Here is a 19,910-nt window from a genome sequence, read left to right as displayed (position 1 = left end):
AACCCCTCCCCCACCCGCGGGGTCATTCCTGGTAACAAGACTGTGGCTTCTCGAGGACAAGGCCAGCCCGCGCCCCCTCTGGGGCAGCCGGGGATCCCGGGCCTCGAGGGAGCGCCCGACCCAGGCTCACGGGAACAAGGAGGCCCGGCACCGCCCCTCGAGGGAGCGTGGATAGGCGTGGGCTGGCGGGGGGGGGGGGGGGGGGGGGGAGAGGGGAGGGGGGGCGCGGGGCGGCCTTTCAGGTTGTTAGGACGCCATTACCTTGGGACCTAGCTTCGGAAAACACTAAGGGGCGGAGGGAACGCGCTAAGGCTCCTCATTCTAATTCGAGGCCGCGCACCAATGGAAGCCCCTTTAAGGGGCGGGCAAGGAGGCGGGGCCAGAGCAGGGCGGAGCTTCTCCGGGAAAGAGCTTGGGGAGGAGGGGGTGCTCAGGGAGCCCTCGCAGGCGCGTTCTCTCTTCCTTCGAACTTTTGATAACTCCAGATGCTCTTGCCCCACCCCTTGCCCCACCCCTTCTCACTCCCCCGAGCACTCATGCTTCAGCTCCTGCCCTAGGCGCATGCGCACTCCCCTTCCCTTCTAGGGAAATAGACGTAGAACAGCTCGTGCTTAACATATATTGGACTACTTGCCATCTAGGGGAGTGGGGGAGAAGGAGAGAAAATGAGAATACGAGGTTTTGTAAGGGTGAAGGTCGAAAATTATCGATGTATAGATTTTGATAATAAAAGGCTTTAATTTAAAAAAAGAAAAACTCCCAAAGAAAAAGGGTTTCCTACAGAGAACCGGAGGGCGGAGAGAGCCTTCCGGCTTCCTTCTGTCTCTAGGCAGCTAGGATTTGGGCTTTTGGGGTTTTTTTTTTCAGTTTTGTTTTTTTTGTGTTTATTCCTGGACATGATGTCATTTTGTCTGCTCCAATCGAATTACGCATCACTGATAGAAGCAGGCCACACAGGTCAGCATGTGGTTCAAGTTTCCAAACCTAGGTCTTGCTCTGTGGGACCCTAAGCTGTGCTTCCAGTTCCCAGCAGAGAACTAGGATTTGAAAGATTCTCTTCTAGTTCATGGAAGCCGGGGTAGCTTTGTAACACTCTTGGCTTCTCTTAACGCACTTTTGTTCTGGTTGGATTGTACAGCAGGTATAATAGTTATCATAATGCTTTGCCTTCTCGATAGGTGGGGGGGGGGGACTTGAACCCTGGACCTTCAGATTAAAAGTCTGATGCTTTACTGACTTTACCAAATTTGTGTCTGACCTGTGACCTCAGGCAGACCTGAGCTCATTGGTGGGACACGTTGTAACTAGACTCAAATATAGTGACGTCATTTTGGTCCTCTGAGTACAAAGGACAGCAACCCACAAACAGTGAGGCAAGGACTGACAGAATGGTGAGAATTTGGAACTCAAAAAAAATTCTTTTGAATGTAAAAAAAACATAATTGGAAAATGTTTAACTAAATAAAAGTACAACAGAAAGTGAAACAATGTGCATGTTTTGCTTTACAAAACATTTAAATATTACACAAGCCGTTGACCGCAAAAAAATTTGTCATTGTGTCCCCTTTGGGGTTGTCTCCAACTCAGATTGGTCCTCCTCAAGGATGATTAACTCAGGTTTATGGCACTAAAACTATCATTTGTGAGCCCCCATCAAGGGTTTTACCTTTAATCATCTGCCAGTGAACACATTTGGCTTTGCTGAGGGCCCCTTTCACAAGGACTGTTGTAAAGAAAGCATTTTACAAAGCATTAAAGCCTTAGTTATATATATATATATTTATATATAAAATCCAATAAGTGTAAACATATTTATACAATTCTCTTGTTGTACATGAAAAATCAGATCAAAAAGAAAAGTAAATGAGTAAGAAACAAAATGCAAGCAAACAATAACAACAACAAAAAAAAAAACACAGTGAGAATGCTATGTTGTGGTCCACACTCAGTTTCCACAGTCCTCTCTCTGGGTGCAAATGGCTCGATCATTGTTGGAAAGAGTCCATCAGAATTCATATAATCTTGTTGCCATGTACAGGGATCTGGTTCTGCTTATTTCACTGAGCCTCAGTTCATGTAAGTCTCTCCAGGCCTCTCTGTATTCATCCTGCTGGTCATTTCTTACAGAGCAATAATATTCCATAACCTTCATATACCACAATTTATTCAGCCATTCTCCAATGGATGGACATCCACTCAAATTTCCACTTTCTTGACACTACGAAAAGGGCTGCCACAAACATTTTTCCACATGCAGGTCCCTTTCCCCTCTTTAAGATCTCTTTGGTATATAAGCCCAGTAGAAACACTGCTGGTTCAAAGGATATGCACAGTTGATAGCCCTTTAAACATAATTCCAAATTGTTCTCCAGAATGGTTAGATTCTTTCACAACTCCACCAACAATGTATCAGTGTCTCAGTTTTCCCACATCCCCTCCAACATTTGTCATTATCTTTTCCTGTCATCTTAACCAATCTGAGAGGTGTGTAATGTGATTCAGGGTAGTCTTAATTTGTATTTCCCTGATCAATAATGATTTAGAATACCTTCTCATATGACTAGAAATGGTTTCAATTTCTTCATCTGAAAATTGCCTATATCTTTTGACTATTTATGAATTGGAGATTGGGAAAGCCTTAGTTTTTAACACCCAGAGCAAGAGAAGCAGTCATGTGCCCTTAAGAAATATTAGATTTTTTTTTTTTTGCTGTTTTGTGTATTCTTACTTTTTTAAAGACACATATCCTACTAACATAGTTTTCTGACTTTGAAGAACCAACCTCTAGTTAAAAATCTTACTACATTCATTGGGGCTTCTCTCCAGGGTAAATTCTCTTAGGTGTCCTGAGTGAAGTCTAAATAATGGCTGAAGGTTTTCTCACATTTGTTATTGTTTCTCTTTAGTGTGAATTCTCTGCTGTGCCCTTGAACATGAAGCCATTACTGAAAACTTTCCCATACTCATTACATTTAGGTGACTTTTCAGTGTCTGTCTTGGTGGGTATTAATAATGAACAGGGGCTTCCCCTTTTTACAGCCAGGTTCTCTTCCATAGTATGTCCTCTCTTTCTACCTTATTTCCCACTTCTTTTTTGTCTTAGCAACCAGTTCTTTATGAAGTGATGAGTGATCATCATCTTGTGACCAGCTCTGGTGCTAAGCCTTCCCAAAACTAAGGGATGTATGGAAGGTTGAACACGGCCAGTGTAGACTTTGGAAACTCCCAGTCATTTTGGCACGTTGAAGAGGTATGGGAGGGGGATGGAGAGAATTAGTGGTGGGTTTCATTACATAGGACCAGGAAAGCACCAGATATCAGAATTTAGAACATGGAGATCAGGCTGGAGAGATCTTGGGATATAGTATTGTGGGACCCATCACTGGAGGATGGGGATGGGGGATCCTCCAGAAAACGCAGGGCTGCTTGTCAGGATACAGGGCAGGGGATTCTAGCTGAGGCACTGTTTGGATTGAACCCTCTTATATAGCTCCCTTGCAGCTCTGGGGTTCTGGGTTAACTTGCATTCATATGGTGCTTTAAGGTTTGCAAAAGGCTTTCTGCAGGATCTCATTCAATTCTTACAACGAGCATCTTGGGAGGCAGCATCTCCTTTTCACGGGGCACTGAGGCACAAAGCGTTGACACCCACAGGCCACAGAGATAGTAAATGTCAGGAGCAGCCTTCCTGACTGTGAGTTAGGGGCACCATGTCACCTGGATGCAAACATGGACTCTGCCCCTTTTGCAAAGAAGAATAATAAGAACAAACATCTTGCAGGATATTAAAAACTCATTATACTTTAACATGAATTTTCTCACTGAGCAGTGGAGAGTCTGAGGCAGTCACTCTCCTTGTTGTCCGACTTTTGGTTCTAGTCCTGCACGTTGCTGTCCCACAATTCCACCAAATACCCAGGGCTCCTTTCTGGGTCCTGAGAGCCTCCATTCAGAGGCTTTCTCGGGTGTGAGTTCTCGGATGTAGAAAGAACTTGGAGTGCTGACAGAAGGCCTTCCCACACTCACGGCCCTCATGGGGTTTTCTCTGGTGCAGAAAACAATTAGAACTGTGATCCGAAGCTTTGCCAACTCGGCACACTGGGAAGGATGCTCCCCAGCACTGGTCTGTCAGTGCTGAGCAAGGACTGAGCTCTGGCTAAAGGCCTTTTCACACTGGACCCACAGATGAGGCTTCTCTCCAATGTGAATTCCCCGGGGCTGAATCCTTGCCTGAAGACCTTGCCACACTCACTGCTCTGATAGGGCTTCCCACCAAGGAAGATTCTGGCCAAGGTCAGACGCCAACTGAAGCACTTCCCACACCCGTCACACACGTGCAACTTGACTTCGTCCTTGAAGAGTCTCTCCCGTGGGACTCTGCCCACACATTACTGGGTTGGACCGCAAATAGACACATCTCTCCAGCTCATCTCATGGGCCCGAGGCTGCTCGTGGAGGAGGGCCACTGGGATGAAATCCCATTGCAGGAAAAGAGATCTACTCTGGGAAAGACCAAAGATTGGCTTCCATGTTCAAGGCAGTCCCACACTTAGGCTCCTGGTCAGCAGTCCTGCTGGATCCCTCCAATACCACCTTCTATGCTTCTCCTTTGGTGAAATTGGGCTCTTTAGTCTCAGGTAAAGTCTTGCAATCTGAAACAAGAAATACGAACGATAAGAGTAAAAGTAATCATAACACTACTGCTGATAGCTAGTTAGCATTTTTAGAGTGCCTACTGTGTGCCAGGCACCAAACTCAGCCCTTTATAAATAGTATCTCGTTTGGTCTGCACAATGGGAAATAGAAATGACTGGTGCAGTCTCACACAGCTAGGAAATGTCTGAATTTGAATTCAGACTTTTCTGCTCCCAGGCTCAGCTTTCTAGCCACTGCTCATGAAAAGGCTTAATGTTCACTGTATCCCACACTTGGACAGGATCTCAGAGCTGATCTAGGTCAGGAGCTTCTTAATCTTTTTTGTATCCTGGACCCTATGGGCCAGTCTGAAGCCCAGAGACCTCTTCTCTGAATTATGGGTTTCCTTTCTTTCTTTTTGAAATGTAAATAGCACTTTATTTTTTCCAATTATATGCAAAGACAATGGTCAATGTTGCTTTTTTTCTTACAGATTTTGAGTCCCAAATTTTTCTCCCTCCTTCCTTCCCCTTTTCTTCCCCAAGACAGTAAGCAATCTGACAGAGATGATGGAGTGATCTTGTAAAACATGTTTCCATATTAGTCATTTTGTAAAAGATAGAACAGAAAAGTTTCATTGGGCTCCTGGCCTCCATTCCATGAGGTATGTGAAGGGCTGCTTCCTACCTTTGGTGTTCATCTGATCCACCTAACTCTTACCTGTGGCTCCAAGAAGCTGTAGCATGCAGTGGTAACACCCCAATAAACCATTTTGGCAAACAGGCTAAACCGGCTTGAGGGGAACCAAAGGGTCTCAAACCCTATGTTGAATTAGGGGGGTGTCTACCCCAGAACATAGCCTTCCTGATGGAATGGGCACGAGAACAATTCGTTCCAACAGCCTGAAGGCAGGGGAAGCACTGTGGAGCGCTGGCATGGAAGATCCCAAAGGTCCACTGCATCTTGAGTCATCAGCAGTCACCTTGATTCTGTCCTGCTTCTGGATAATAGTGGTTTTGGAAGAGAGAGTGAGGCTGATGACTTCGTGCAACTCTGCCTCACTTCAACCCAATTAACGCACAATCAAGACATCACCCCTCTCATTTTACCATTTCTATGTCTCAAAGCCCTGTGATGCTACGTGAGTCATGAAGCAGCAGGTGTGGATACCCTGGGAGCTGGAGTCAGGACCTGCAAACAAGTGGCTCAGGTCACAGGAGTGCCTTCTCACTGGAAGGAGCAGTGGGATGTGGCAGCCCCTCAGGTGTCTGAGCAGCCATTTAAGCATCACACTGCTCCCCTCCGTAGGTGAGGAAGGGGCTAGAAAAGATGCCCTAAAAATTGCTCACCCAGCCCTGGTCTGGTTACCACATCAGGTGGGGATCCCACTTTGTGGTTAAAACATTAATAAATGTACAAAAACTCCTGAAAAGCTATTCCTCTCCCACTGGCACAGGGAATGTGCACACACTTATAGGCAACACAAAACTCAGACCTGAAATAAGAATGGCTTTTGTTGCAGGAGAATTCAACAGGTATCACATCCAAATAGCAGCCCTGGGTGAAACAAGCCTGGCAAATGACAGCCAGCTTACTGACGAAGGAGCGGGACACATGTTTTTCAGCCACAGTGAAAGGAAGAGCTATGAAGCTGGTTTAGATTTTGCAATCAAAACTAATCTAAAAAACAAGCTCACATACCTTCCAAAAGGAGTGAAAGGCTCATGACAATAAGACTGCCCCTTTCAGGAAAACGCCATACCACCATCATAGCCTATGCTCCCACCATGACAAATCCTGATGAGGTCAAAGAATTGTGCTAGAAGAGGACAAGCTTATAATTCTGGTTGACTTTAATGCTAGAGTAGGCTGACTACCAAACATGGTAGGGAGTCCCTGGGAGAAATAGAGTTGGAAATAGCACAGCAATGGTTATTTACTATTGAAGACTTGTGCACCACATGACCTTCTTATCACCAACACTGTCTTCCATTTACCTAAATGCATTAAAACTTCACAGATGCACCCTCGCTGCAAACATTGGCATTTAAGGAGATTGTAAGGAGAAGAGATAGAATGTCAGAATGATAAAGGCAATGTGAGGTGCAGAGTGCTGGACCGATCAAAGATTTATCCTCTCCATACTGAATATTTTCATTCAACAGAAATAGCAGCTCCAAGGCCAAAAGGCTACTAGAAGGATTAATGCCGACACATTAGAGTTCTTCTCTGAGAGAGAACCGTTTGTTGCCAACTTAGAAGGTAAGTTGAGCCAACACACAGTTGGCAACAATATAGCAGAAAAGGAGTGAGCAGCTTTCAGAGATTTGGTGTACCACACTGCATTTGCTCATTTGGGTCAGAATCTTCACAAACATTAAGACTGGTTTGATGAAAATGGGGAAATTCAGAAGCTGCTAAATGAAAAACGAGAACTCCATAGGCTGTATCAGCAGGATTGTTCATCCATCTCAAAAATAAAGCAAAACTGAAACTTAGAGAGCTGCGGGATTCTTGGTTCAGTAAAAATAAAAATGAAATTCAGTTTTATGCTAATAGCACAATTCAAAGCATTTTTATGATGCACTGAAGGCTAACTAGCTATCATGCTAATGGTGTCACACTGATTAGTAATAAGGACATGATCCTAGAGAAAGGGGCCAAACACTTTCATAATATTCTCAACACACCATCATCAATCAATGCTGAAGCTATTGTTTACTTCAAGTTAAAATCAACCATTCCCTAGCTGAAGTTCCAACTGAAAAAGAGGCTTTGAAGGCCATCATACTTTTGTGTGGTAAAGAACCGGGGGCTGATCTATTGCAGTTGATCAAGGTGGTGATGGGAGGATCTACTGCTCATAGAAAAGTTGACTGAAATTTTTCAGATTATATGGCAAGAAATTATGTCCTAGGAGTTCAAGGATGCCTCCACTCTCCATCATTGTAAAGGTAAAAAGAATAGACTGCCCTGTGACAATCAGAGGGAGGTCTCTCTCCCTTGGTCAATCCTGGCAGAATCCTTTTTTTTTTTTTTTTTAATTTTTTAAAAATATTTTTAATAGTTTTTATTTACCAGATATATGCATGGGTACTTTTACAGCATTGACAATTGCCAAACCTTTTGCTCTAATTTTTCCCCTCCTTCCTCCCCCCGCCCATGGCAGGTTGACCAATACATGTTAAATATGTTAAAATCATTAAAACATGGGATGGAAGGCTATAAAAGCTCTTAATGTCAACAGCCTTTTGGCTGTGATCCTGGAGATCATGGGATTGTCAAGGTGGGCAATGATGCCTTTGGCAACTGAGGGAGACTGGGTGGCAGTGAGGAGCCCGAGGCAGGCAGACCCCCAGCAGCTGCTGGCCCAGTCCAGGTCTGAGGTGCTAAGGGCCAGAGGAGAGGATGGAGAGATTTGGGGAATGTGAGGAGGAAGACCTGGGCCCCAGATGGGGCACAAGGCGTTGAGAATATCGCTAGGAGGGCCTGGGACAGTCAAGGGGAACTTGGAGAGTCCCATTCTGGAAATGCAGTCTGAGATGTTGACTGGGTTAGCCAGTCTATCAGATTTAAATGGGTCTGCTATCGGTTGGGGGGGAGCCACTGGCTGAGACAATGGCCAGGGTCTGACTGGAGGCGTAGAAGGTGGAGGATTCTCCCAAAGGGAGGGATCACCTCTCCTGGATCTACCTGATCCCGGGTGCTTCATGATCTCATCGGGCTGAGTTCTTACAAGTGCTGGCAGTCTGGCTGCATTGAGGTCGCCCTCCTCTGCCTACTGTTTCTCAGCTTCAGCCTCTTCCCAGTGCACTGTCCAGTGTCTTTCCTGCTCTTCTTGGGGGACACTGAAGCTCTCTCTGAGGGCCCCCCAAAGTCCGCAGCTGGGTTCTAGAGTCTGAAATGTATGGAACCCTGGACCTGATGCCAGGAGACCCAGCTTTCAGATCCCATCTCTGGCTCGTGGGTGCACACTGGAGATCCCCCAGTCTCTCGGTGCGAGGCTGAAATGGGATGTTTTGGCCCCACACCCGGCTGGGCTGCTCAGGAAGTAGAGGAGGAGTCAAGTGGAACAGTGGAGATGAGGGGGTCTTCACTGGCAGGACCAGCCTCCAAGCCCACTCTCTGTGCCTTGCTGTCTCCCCACCAACGGGCACTCTTCAATTTCTTCCTCCTTAGATGGACTTGGCCAGATGCTTGCTCCCACTGAAAAGTCTGGTGCTTTTGGTCTCTGTCCAGCTGCCATTGGTGACTAAAGTCACCCAAGTCCCCTCCAGCCCATCACAAGGACGGCAGAGTCCCTGATGTCCTCAGACTGACTCAGGAAGGCTTGCCATTCCATTGGGACACTCTGATGGGGAGATCCCAGAGCGTCCAGCCTCCTGGGGTCTTTGCCACAACAGAGATGGGGGATCCTCTGAGATCCTCTCAGTCCACAGAGGAGTCGACTTCCACAGCTGGAAGGTCACAGGGCATCCCCGCCAGAATGCCCAGATAGGCCCAGAGAAGCCTCGAGGGCATCTCCTCCAATCTCTCACCCAGGCGGGAGTCCCTTGCATAGGATCAGAAACACTTGGGATTGGAGGCCATCACAAAGCCCATCTTCTCCCACTTGAGACCCAGAAGGGGAAGGCTCCCATCACTCGGGGACTCACATGTGGAAGTCCTGGCAGGGGTTGTCCGGTCATAAGAGAAAACTGGGAGAGTCTGGGATGGGCCGTGGGGTCCCAAGGTGAGCGTGGCCTCCCTGCAGGGTGATGATGAGTCCTGGGCCGGAGAGGCCTCATCCCTGGCGGAGTTCCTCAGGAGCCGATGTCCAGGTGTGGCTTGGCTCCTCGAAGGGCAGCCAGGGCCTGCTGGGTCCCTTCCGTCAGTTCCGTACCAAACAACCTACGGAGACAGGAGGAGACAGAGCCTTGGTCCCCACCCCACCTGCCTCTGCTTTCGGAGTCCTGGTGACTCGCACCCAATGCCTCTGGAGGACTGTCTTGGAGAAGCTTCCCCTCTGTGTTCTGGCAAAAAGAGGGAACCCGGAGCCATCTCCTCCGGCCTCGGGCCCAATGTGACCCCCAGGCAGAAAGAAATCCTCGCAAGGCTGCATGTGACCCGTCTCATTTAATGGCTGGGACCCTCCAGTGGGCACCCATGGAGTCTCCCACCCAGGGCCAGGCAATCACAGAATCCCCAGGCTAGATCTTAGCATCTCTTCCGGGTCTCATCGCCCAGCTTCCCTTTCCCCTCCACCCTAAACACCGGCTGCAGCAGCAGGAGACCTCTCTCCCTTATATAAAAACAGATTGCTAAAATTAGGCGCAGCCTGAAAGTTCACCAAGTCCAAACTGCCTTGTGTCCTCTGCAGGAGACAACCCCTCAACAACTGTCTCCATGTTCTGGCATTCTCTGTTCCTGGATCCTCCCCCCAGCCCTAACATACCAGGTTTCTCAGAACGTGCTACTCCAACACTCCCTGTCCCGAGGGCCCTCCTGGCTCCAATGCCCCCTATTCTGGAGGTGCTCCCTGCTCTAGCACCCCCTTTTCCAAGAGTCTTTCCTGACTCTAACACCCCCTTTTCCAAGTCTTTCCTGGCTCTAACATCCCCTGTTCCAAAGGCCCTCCTGGCTCTAGCACCCCCTTTTCCAAGAGTCTTTCCTGGCTCTAACACCCCCTTTTCCAAGAGTCTTTCCTGGCTCTAACACCCCCTTTTCCAAGAGTCTTTCCTGACTCTAACACCCCCTTTTTCCAAGAGTCTTTCCTGGCTCTAACATCCCCTGTTCCAAAGGCCCTCCCGGCTCTAGCACCCCCTTTTCCAAGAGTCTTTCCTGGCTCTAGCACCCCCTTTTCCAAGAGTCTTTCCTGGCTCTACACCCCCTGTTCCAAAGCCCCTCCCGGCTCTAGCACCCCCTTTTCCAAGAGTCTTTCCTGGCTCTAACATCCCCTGTTCCAAAGGCCCTCCCGGCTCTAGCACCCCCTTTTCCAAGAGTCTTTCCTGGCTCTAACACCCCCTGTTCCAAAGGCCCTCCCGGCTTTAGCACCCCCTTTTCCCAGAGTCTTTCCTGGCTCTAACATCCCCTGTTCCAAAGGCCCTCCCGGCTCTAGCACCCCCTTTTCCAAGAGTCTTTCCTGGCTCTAGCACCCCCTTTTCCAAGAGTCTTTCCTGGCTCTAACACCCCCTTTTCCAAGAGTCTTTCCTGACTCTAACACCCCCTTTTCCAAGAGTCTTTCCTGGCTCTAACATCCCCTGTTCCAAAGGCCCTCCCGGCTCTAGCACCCCCTTTTCCAAGAGTCTTTCCTGGCTCTAGCACCCCCTTTTCCAAGAGTCTTTCCTGGCTCTACACCCCCTTTTCCCAGAGTCTTTCCTAGCTCTAACATCCCCTGTTCCAAAGGCCCTCCCGGCTCTAGCACCCCCTTTTCCAAGAGTCTTTCCCGGCTCTAGCACCCCCTTTTCCAAGAGTCTTTCCTGGCTCTAACACCCCCTTTTCCAAGAGTCTTTCCTGGCTCTAACATCCCCTGTTCCAAAGGCCCTCCCGGCTCTAACGCCCCCCCCTGTTTGGAGGAGCTTCCCCACTCTAACACTCCATGGATGTTCTAAGCTCTCTTTCTGGAGGCTGAGGAGTCCCCCATGTTTCCCCTCTCCAGCCTGTCCCCCCCACCCTCTATCCCAGGGGCTCTCACCACAAGGTTCGGAGCCTGCAGTTGGGCTGGCTCAGCCTCTCACACAGCAGGTGCACCCCCGCGTCCTCCAGAGCGTTGTTGGTGAGGTAGAGCTCTCTCAGGGTCTGGTTGACCCCCAGGGCCGCGGCGAGGTCCCCGCAGGCAGCCCCGGACAGGGAACAGCTGTCCAGCCTGGGCAAAGGGCAGAGGGAGAGGAGGCAGTCTGTGAGGTTGGCTCAGCAAAGACAGCCCCGGAGCCAGTGGCTGCTGTTCTGGAGTCCAGGCTGGGTTTCCCAGACGCCCTCGGGCTCTTTATGGCCTTGACCTCAGGTCCTTCTGGCTCCCAAGCCAGGCCTCTCTCTACACAAAATCCCGCGCTCTGTCATTCTCTTTTAATATTTTCTTTTTCCCCAGGAACCGGCAAAACAATTTTTTATTTGTTTTGAAAACTCCAAGTTCCAGATTCCCTTCCTCGCTGGCCACCCCCACCCCCACTGAGAAGGCACATGGGAAATCACGCAAAACATTTCTATAAAAGTCAGAGGAAAACGCTCCCCCCTAAAGAAAAACCCTTTAAAAAGTCCGCTTCGATCCATCCGTAAAGCGAAAGCCTGAAGCGTGATTGCTTTGTCATTGCTTTGTCATTCTCCACAAGGCTTGAGTGGGGACTCCCCGGGGCTCCCTGAGGGTGGAGGCCAGCCGCAGTCAAAGCCTGCGCCTCCAAGAGATCCCTCCTGGCTCCAATGCCCCCTATTCTGGAGGCGCTCCCTGCTCTAACACCCCCTTTTCCAAGAGTCTTTCCTGACTCTAACACCCCCTCACACACAGCGCTCAGCAAACAAGACCGGCATTCATGAGGCACCTACTGGGTGATGGCACTGCCCCAAGTGCTGGGAAGTCAGAAGGGGAAAAGGCAGCTCCTGCCCCTCAGGAGCCTCTTGGAGGAGACCCCAGGCCCACAACTATTCCTACTAGATGGGGGGGGGGTGGGCGTAGGGCCTTTGAGAGGGAGAGGCGTTCACAGGGGGCAGGCAAGGCCTCCCGGAGAGGCTGGAATTTGAGCCTCTTCCAAGGGGGTCAGGCAAACTAAGATCAATAAGTGGGGTGCTGTGGGGGGAGGAGGGAGGCTCCTGAGAGCCCTGGGAAGGGGGGTTGGAGGGAGCTGGGGAAGGAGCCGGCACTGCTGATGGAGGAGGGGAGGCAGGAAGGACCCTTAAATGAGGGTCTTTGATTGGGTCCTGGGGGTTACAAAAGTCACTGGAGCTCACCAAACAGAGGGCAAGGGGGTGGAGGCTTGAATGGGGAGGGTCTCAAACCCACTTGGGAGCTGAATGGGGAGGCAGAGACTATGGGGGTGGATCCTGTATTGGGAGGGGACTGTATGAAAGGGACAGGAGCCAGGTCTTCTGGGAACTTCAAGGTTTGTAGAGGATTGAGATGAATCAGAGGAGAGAGTGGGGGTCTGGGAGTTACTAAGGAGCTCGCCAAAATGGCTCCCAAGCATCCCTCTGGCTTTGGGCCCAGCTGCACCTGGCTCCATCTCTCTGCTGCTCAAAGCCCTTCTCAATAAATGAGGGGGACTCGGTCCTCTTTAAAAGTAATTCGGAGAACTCCCCCAAAGTTTTAAAAACAAATGTTTAAAAATTGTTTTAAATGTAATGGGGAAAATTAAATTAAAAAAAACTAAAAAACAAAGCCAAAAGGAGACAAAGCAGAACAAAAACAAATAAAGGCAGATGTAAACAACGGAAAAAATAAAAGCCCCGCCCTTGACTGGCCAGAATTCTGGGTTGGCGCAGCCATCCCTGCGTCGGCCACGAGGTGGCAGCACCATCCCAGAGAGCTGGGTTAGGGAAGCAAGGAGACAGGAGGTACCTGGGGGGGGGGGGGGGCAGGGAGCGGGCCCGGCTGACCAGGAGACAGAATAGTGCAAAGGGGCATTGGAAGGGGCAGCTAGGGGGCGCAGTGGCTAGAGCACCAGCCCTGAAGTCAGGAGGACCCGAGTTCAAATGTGATCTCAGACACTTAACACTTCCTAGCTGTGTGACCCTGGGCAAGTCGCGTAACCCCAGCCTCAGAAAACAAACAAACAAACAAAGGGGCACTGGAGTAGTCTGGTTGGCAGCACTGAATGGAGAATAAAACCTCACGAGCCACAGAACAGAGATGGGAGGCCCTTAGACTTCCCCTAAACCACCTGAGCACTCTGTCTGAAAAGGATCTGGGGGCCTCAGTGAGCCAATGGGGGGACATGGCCACCCCCCAAAAGCTATGTGGCCTAGTTTCTAGGAATGAGATGTGGAGAGCCCCGGCTCTGAGCACGGCCCTTGAGGAGCTTTCTGAAAAGCAGCCAGTGAAGAGTGGCCAAGACGGGGCAGAAGGCCAGGCTTTTGCCAACTGAGGATCAATTGGAGGCACTGGGGATATTCAGCCGGAAGGTAAGATGTCCCCAGTCTGGGGGGACTGCAATTTACCGGCAATGCTCTCGGAAGCGCGCCTGGGAGAAGGACCACTGGGTGGCAGTGGCAGAGAAATATCTGGGCACCTTAGTCAGGGAGAGCATCCTTGTGACTGCTAGAGTGGGTGGAGGAGCCAAGCTCTCTTACTGGAGTTAGACAACTCAGCTGGACAAAGTTGGTTAATTTTGTGCAAAGTATCTTTGAGGAGCACTTTGGGGAGCATCTTTGGGGAGCATCTTTGGGGAACATCTTTGGGGAGCATCTTTGGGGAGCATCTTTGGGAAAAATCTTTGGGGAGCATCTTTGAAGAGCACCATTGGAGACCATCTATGAGGCAGCTGAGAGAAACCCCAGATGGGTCCTGCCTTCAAGGATCTCATGTTCCCCAGAATCTTCCGACAAAGCTTGGCTGGCCAGGGGGTTTTGTAGAGAGGGTCCTTGTCCTAGCCAGAAGGGTCTAGGATTTTGTTGGAAGGGCCCTGTCCAGGTCAAGAGAGGAATAAGCTAAGCCTTGGCCCCTGATTCCAGAGGCTCTTTTCATCATACCAGGTAAGTTATGGTCAGAGACCATAGTTCAAACTCTACCTCTGATGCTTCTGATCTATTGGGACCTTGAGGGAAACTGTGCCTCACTTTCCTTCTCTATAAAATTTTGAGAATTGGCCCTGTGGCTTTAGAGATCCCTTCCAGCTCCTTCCATTCTAAGTCAAGAACTAGGTAGGAGACAGAAGGGCCCCACGGAACTGGGGGGGGGATGATGGCAGCAAAGAATCTCAGGACGGGGAGGAGACTTCGAGTCCAGGCTTGCTAGCCCAATCTCTTCTTATAGAGAAGGAAATGGAGACCTGTTAGGTTCTTACTAAGTGCTAATCAAAAGAAAGGGGGAGATGTTGGGTTCTTACTAAGTGCTGATGAGAAAATGAGATATTAGGTTCTTACTAAGTGCTAAGTCAGTACTTGATAATTCTCTAGTTCCGGCCTTTCCTGGGAGTTTGACTTGTGAATTCCTGGGGAAGGGCTTGAGTGCTTGGGAGGAGCAAGCTCATTGGTTGAAGTGGTTCTTCCCAGAAGCCCTTGCATTATCCCACGCCCATTCTCTGGGAGGATAAAGAGGGCAGCTCGGGAGGAAAAAAAGTCAGTCTCTGCTTTAGACCAGGCTTGAGGCGGCTCTCTGCAGGAATTCACAAGTCAAACTACCAGGAAAGGCCGGAATAGACTTAGCACTTAGTAAGAACCTAATATCTCATTATCTCATCAGCACTTAGTAAGAACCTAACAGAGACCCATGGGAGTGTTGGGAACTAATGGATGGGGCCCCAGTTTAGGATTTAAAGAGACACTGGACTGGCTCCAGCTGGGCTCCTCACTCCCTCTGCAACCCTGGGGATCATTACTCATCTCTGAGTCTCAGCTTCTACCTCCATGAAACAAGGGGTGGAGAAGCTGAATTAAGGTTCCTTCAAAGCCGAAGTGACCTTAAAACTAGAACATTAGCCAAGAGGGGCCTTGGAACACAGGGCACAGAATAAGGGACCTTAGAACATAAAAAGTAGAAGTTGAATGGAAGTAGATCTCCGACGCTAGTATTTTTGAGCTAGAAAACATGAGAACACAAGATGTAGAATGTCTGAGGTAGAGGGACTCAGAAGCTCTTCATTTCAGATGACGAAATGACCACAGTGAACTCTCCCCACTTTCATTCCAAACCCAGATGACTCACCACAGCTTGTGCAGCTTGCAGTTGGGGTGCTGCAGTCCCTGACAGAGCAGGTGCACCCCCATGTCTTCCAAGTCATTGAAACTCACATCCAGAGCCTTGAGGTGAATGTTGGACTGCAGGGTACTGGCTAAAGCCTCACAGGAGACAAAGGTGAGCCGGCAGATGCCCAACCTAGAAGATAAGACACCCGGGGAAGGGCAGGATACTATTACTTATATTAATTCTCTTACTCTGTGCTCAAGTCTTAGCTCCTTTAACATTCTTTCTCTTTCTTTGAGGAGTCCATTATCTTCCTCCCACCCCTTCATTGTGTTTGCCCTGTCTCCTTTCCCCTCCTCATCTCCTGTCTCCCTTCCCCTTCTCCTGCCTCCCTTCCCTTCCTCCAATTTATCTTCTCTTTTCTCTGTCTTTTCTTTACCCATCCCAGAGGTTTCAATCAGCCTCATAAGGCAGACTCCTACATCTGTATTTTTACTTGCAAACTCTTCCCTGACTTGGAAAACCCCATCTCTGAACTCTTGGTGAGTGACCCCTCCCCAGGGAATCAGCATCAGTCTCCCACACTCAACAAGTTCCGAATTGACACTGGCTACTACTCCACCTTCCTTCCCAACTTTCCCCCGCCCCTTTGCTGGAACCACTCTCTCCATCTCAAGCCTCAGAGGCTCTTGGGATTCTTTTCTCTTCGTCCTCATGACAAATCCAGTGGCCAGCCTGCCCAGCCTCATGCTGCAGGTTATCAGGGAGAAAGGAGTAAGCCCTTTTAAAAATAAAACATGGAAGAAGGCTTTCAATATTAAAGCAAAGAAGAAAAAGATTCTGTAGAGTCCAGTGGGAATCCATGACCCTGCAAAGAAGCCTGGGGGTTGGAAGCATGTGATGCAGAAAGGTAAGGTCCCTTACCAAAAAAAGAGAGCAAGGAGACAGATTGCATTCTGGGTGGGAAACAGCTCCTTGTCCTCCAAGAAATAATTAGATGCATCCAATGGTACTTCCCAAATCAGCCAATGAGGGTCAGAAGCATAACTAAGCTAGGATTGCTGGCAGTTCCTTTTCAGGCGATAAGAACAGTTTTTTCCAACCTGACACAATCAGAAACATCAGCTGTTTCTGGGGGAGGGAGAACCTGTATCTAGGAGGCGAGAGCTTCCCAGGAATCATCAAATGAGACGATTCAACTCATTCTTTGGCCTCGTACTCCAGGCTCGTGGCTTTGTGCCTGCCACACAGTTGGGGTTCAGCTATTTTTTAAAATTCAGTTTTCATTCCATATCCTTTCTCCCTCCCTCCCGTCTCCTCCTCCCTCATTCATTGAGAAAGCAAGAAACATAAGGCCCATTACAAACTGTTTAGTCAGGCAAAATCCATTTCTTCATTGGTCATGTCAAAAGAAATTTGTCTCAAAAATCTGCACCTTATCTTGATTCCATCAGCTCCTAAGTGGACATGGGTAATGTATTTTATCATCAGTCCCCTGTACTTTTAATTGTAGGAGCTTAACTGTTGATTAAATTAATAAGGTCAAAAAGAGATAGCTCAAGATACAGGAAATTCCTGTCTGAGGAGAGATTAAAGGAGATAACTTGAGACACAAATGAAATTCCTGTCTTATTTACTAATCTCTCCAGATCCTCTTGGATAACATCTCTATACAAACTTTGTTTTATGATTCTGGTTATGTATAAAAAAGAATTTCTAAAAATGTATTCCTCGCACTCAGTATCCTTTGCCTTGTGCCCGCCAATTGGTGTCCCCTTGCCAGGCAGTTTGGCCTTTCTGGAGGCCAAATGCCTGTCTATCCTTTTTACTATCATAATTATAACTTTTTTTTGACAGTACATATGCATGGGTAATTTTTTACAACATTATCCCTTGCACTTACTTCTATTCAGATTTTTTCCCTTCCTTCCCCAACCCCCTCCCCCAGATGGCAGGCAGTCTTATACATGTTAAATATATTACAGTATATTCTAGATACAATATATGTGTGTAGAACCGAATTTCTTGTTCTTTTTTACTATCAATAAAGACTTTGTTTTGACATAGCCCTGAGTAGCAAATTCATTCGCTATCCGGTACTTGGTACTTTGGGGAAGGAGAGAGAGGTAATCAGACAACCAGAAAAAGAGCTGATCCATCTCGGCTGAAAGCCTCAGTTTCTCCTCATCAAAATGTTTGGTTCAATTTATCCAGTTGTGATGATCTGTGTGGACCAAACAGAAAGAATCTAGAAGTCTTTGCTAAGGCTTCTGGAATCTGGGGCTTAAAAAACATATCGGTGGCGTCGGTTACCAAGCATATAATAAGGCTGAATTTGGCCATATCTAAACTTTGTGCTTCCAGAAGTCCAGAGCATAGCACTCAGGAAGTAGTAAGTTATAATTAGGTCACTGTGCCAGACATTGTCCTAAATTCTGGGAATACAAATAAATGGGAAAAAAAAAAAGAGAATCCTTACTCACGAGAAGCTCTAGTCTAACGGGGGAGACAACATGCAATCCAGTATGTGCCAACAGCTTCTGCACAAGGCAAATATCAAGGAAGAAAGGCTTCTTGCAGAAGGCAGGATTTCAGATGAAATTTACAGGGAGCCAGAGAGGCTGCGAGGCAGAGTCAAAATGAGAGAGTTCCATCCAATTGAATTAACCAAGAAAAATGGTTGGAGTTATGAGATGGAGTGGCTTTTGTGAGAAATAGCAAGGAGCTAGTGCCACCTAATGGCAGAGTATATTAGGAGACGGGGCATGGGGGATACGTGATATAGAAATGTTTAAGAGGGCCAAGTTTTGGAGGAATATTCTATTTGCTCTTGGAAGCAATAGGAAAGCACTCAAATTGATAGAATAAGGAAGTGACATGGCAGGACCTCAAATTTAAAAAGATTGATTTGGATTAACATAGAAATATGTTTAAAATGATTGTACGTCTAGCTTACATCAAATTGCTTGCTATCTTGGGGATAAGGAAGGAGAGAGAAAAATTTTTAGAACTCATTTTGGAACCAAAATGAATGTTGAAAACTACTTTTAAATATTTAAATATAATTGGGGAAAAAGGGAGAAAGAACCATTGAATTTTGAAAAATATATATATATAATGATCCAAGACAATTACAAACAAATAAACAAACAAAAAAGATGACAGCTTTGTGGAGACACTTGAGGCAGGGACTCACCCGTGGGCTGTAGTCCAGGTGTGAGGTGATGAGGCTTGAACTAGAAAGATGGTAGTATCAGAAGAGAGGGGAGAACGCATATGAGAGATGTTATAAAAGCAGGATTTGACAGTATAAAAGGAAAAGTAGAACAGTCCCTGCTCTCAAAGAGCTCATATTATTTTTCTTTTAAATTAAGTATTTATTTAGTATTTCACTTTCCCATTACATATAAAATAATTTTAAACAATCATTTTTTAAATTTCTGAGTTCCAAATTCTCTTCCTTCCTCTATGCCACCTCATTGAGAAGGTAAGCAATTTGATATAGCTGTACATGTATAGTCACACAAAACATATTTCCATATGTTGTAAAAGAAAGCATAGACTAGAAAGAAAAAGAAAAAAAAAATTCTTTGATTTGCATTCAGATTCCATCAACGTGGCTCTTTTCAACAATGAAATGATTCAGGGCAGTTCCAATGATCTTGTGATGGAGAGAGCCATCTGCACCCAGAGAGAGGACTGTGGGTGTGGATCACAACATAGCATTTTCACCTTTTTGTTGTTGTTTGCTCGCATTTTAGTTTCTCATTTTTTTCCTTTTTGATTTGATTTTTCTTCTGCAGCATGATAAATGTGGAAATATGGACAGAAGAACTGCACATGTTTAACATAAATAGGATTACTTGCCATCTAAGGGAGGGGGGTGAAAGGAAGGGAGGGAGAAAAAAACTTGGATTTTTCAGGGATGAATGTTGAAAACTGTTTATGCATGTGTTTTGAAAATAAAAGGCTTTAATTTTTAAAAAACCTTAAAAATTTAAAAGATTTAAAAAGATTTCATCAGTGCTTTCTCTGGGGATGGACAGCATTTTGCATCCTAAGTCCTTCAGAGCTGTCTTGGATCATTGAATTGCCGAGAAGAGTTAAGTCATTCACAGTTGATCATCACACAATCTGCTGTTATTTTATACAATATTCTTTTGGTTCTATTCATTTTACTTCGTATCAATTCATGTAATTTTTTTCCAGATTTTTTTGAAATCTACCTACTTATCATTTCTTATGGTGCAATAATATTCCATCATAATCATATGCCACAACTTGTCCAGTCATTCCTCAATTGATGGGCATTCCTGTGATTTCCAGTTCTTTGCTACCAGAAAAGAACTACATTATAGGTCCTTTCCCTTTTTAAAAAATCTTTATTGGGATACAGACCTAGCAGTGGTATTGCTAGGTTGAGGGGGATGCAAGGGTTTTTTTTTTTAATTTTATAATTATAATT

The 19,910-nt window shown here is 47.1% G+C and overlaps 1 protein-coding gene across 2 annotated transcripts in view; it reads right to left on the bottom strand.

Moving 5' to 3' along the window:
• Positions 1–1,830: 1,830 nt before the first annotated feature.
• Positions 1,831–19,910, bottom strand: part of LOC141564583 (NACHT, LRR and PYD domains-containing protein 12-like) — a 37,507-nt gene continuing 19,427 nt past the window's right edge. The window contains exons 8-11 of one of the 2 annotated variants that reach the window (XR_012488659.1): positions 15,467–15,637; positions 11,309–11,479; positions 8,329–9,525; positions 1,831–4,652 (exon numbers count right to left, since the gene is read on the bottom strand). Coding sequence is in view for 1 of the 2 variants with exons in the window: in XM_074307222.1 (XP_074163323.1) it covers positions 9,438–9,525; positions 11,309–11,479; positions 15,467–15,637 (430 nt within the window). In the remaining variant the exon portion in view is untranslated. Of the gene's footprint in view, positions 4,653–7,729; positions 9,526–11,308; positions 11,480–15,466; positions 15,638–19,910 lie in introns of those variants that run through there. The other variant, XM_074307222.1, reaches the window with a different exon arrangement.

The sequence above is a fragment of the Sminthopsis crassicaudata genome, chromosome 3 (genome assembly GCF_048593235.1).
Source record: "Sminthopsis crassicaudata isolate SCR6 chromosome 3, ASM4859323v1, whole genome shotgun sequence".
Lineage (NCBI taxonomy): Eukaryota > Metazoa > Chordata > Mammalia > Dasyuromorphia > Dasyuridae > Sminthopsis > Sminthopsis crassicaudata.
This window is presented reverse-complemented; position numbering and strand designations above follow the sequence as displayed.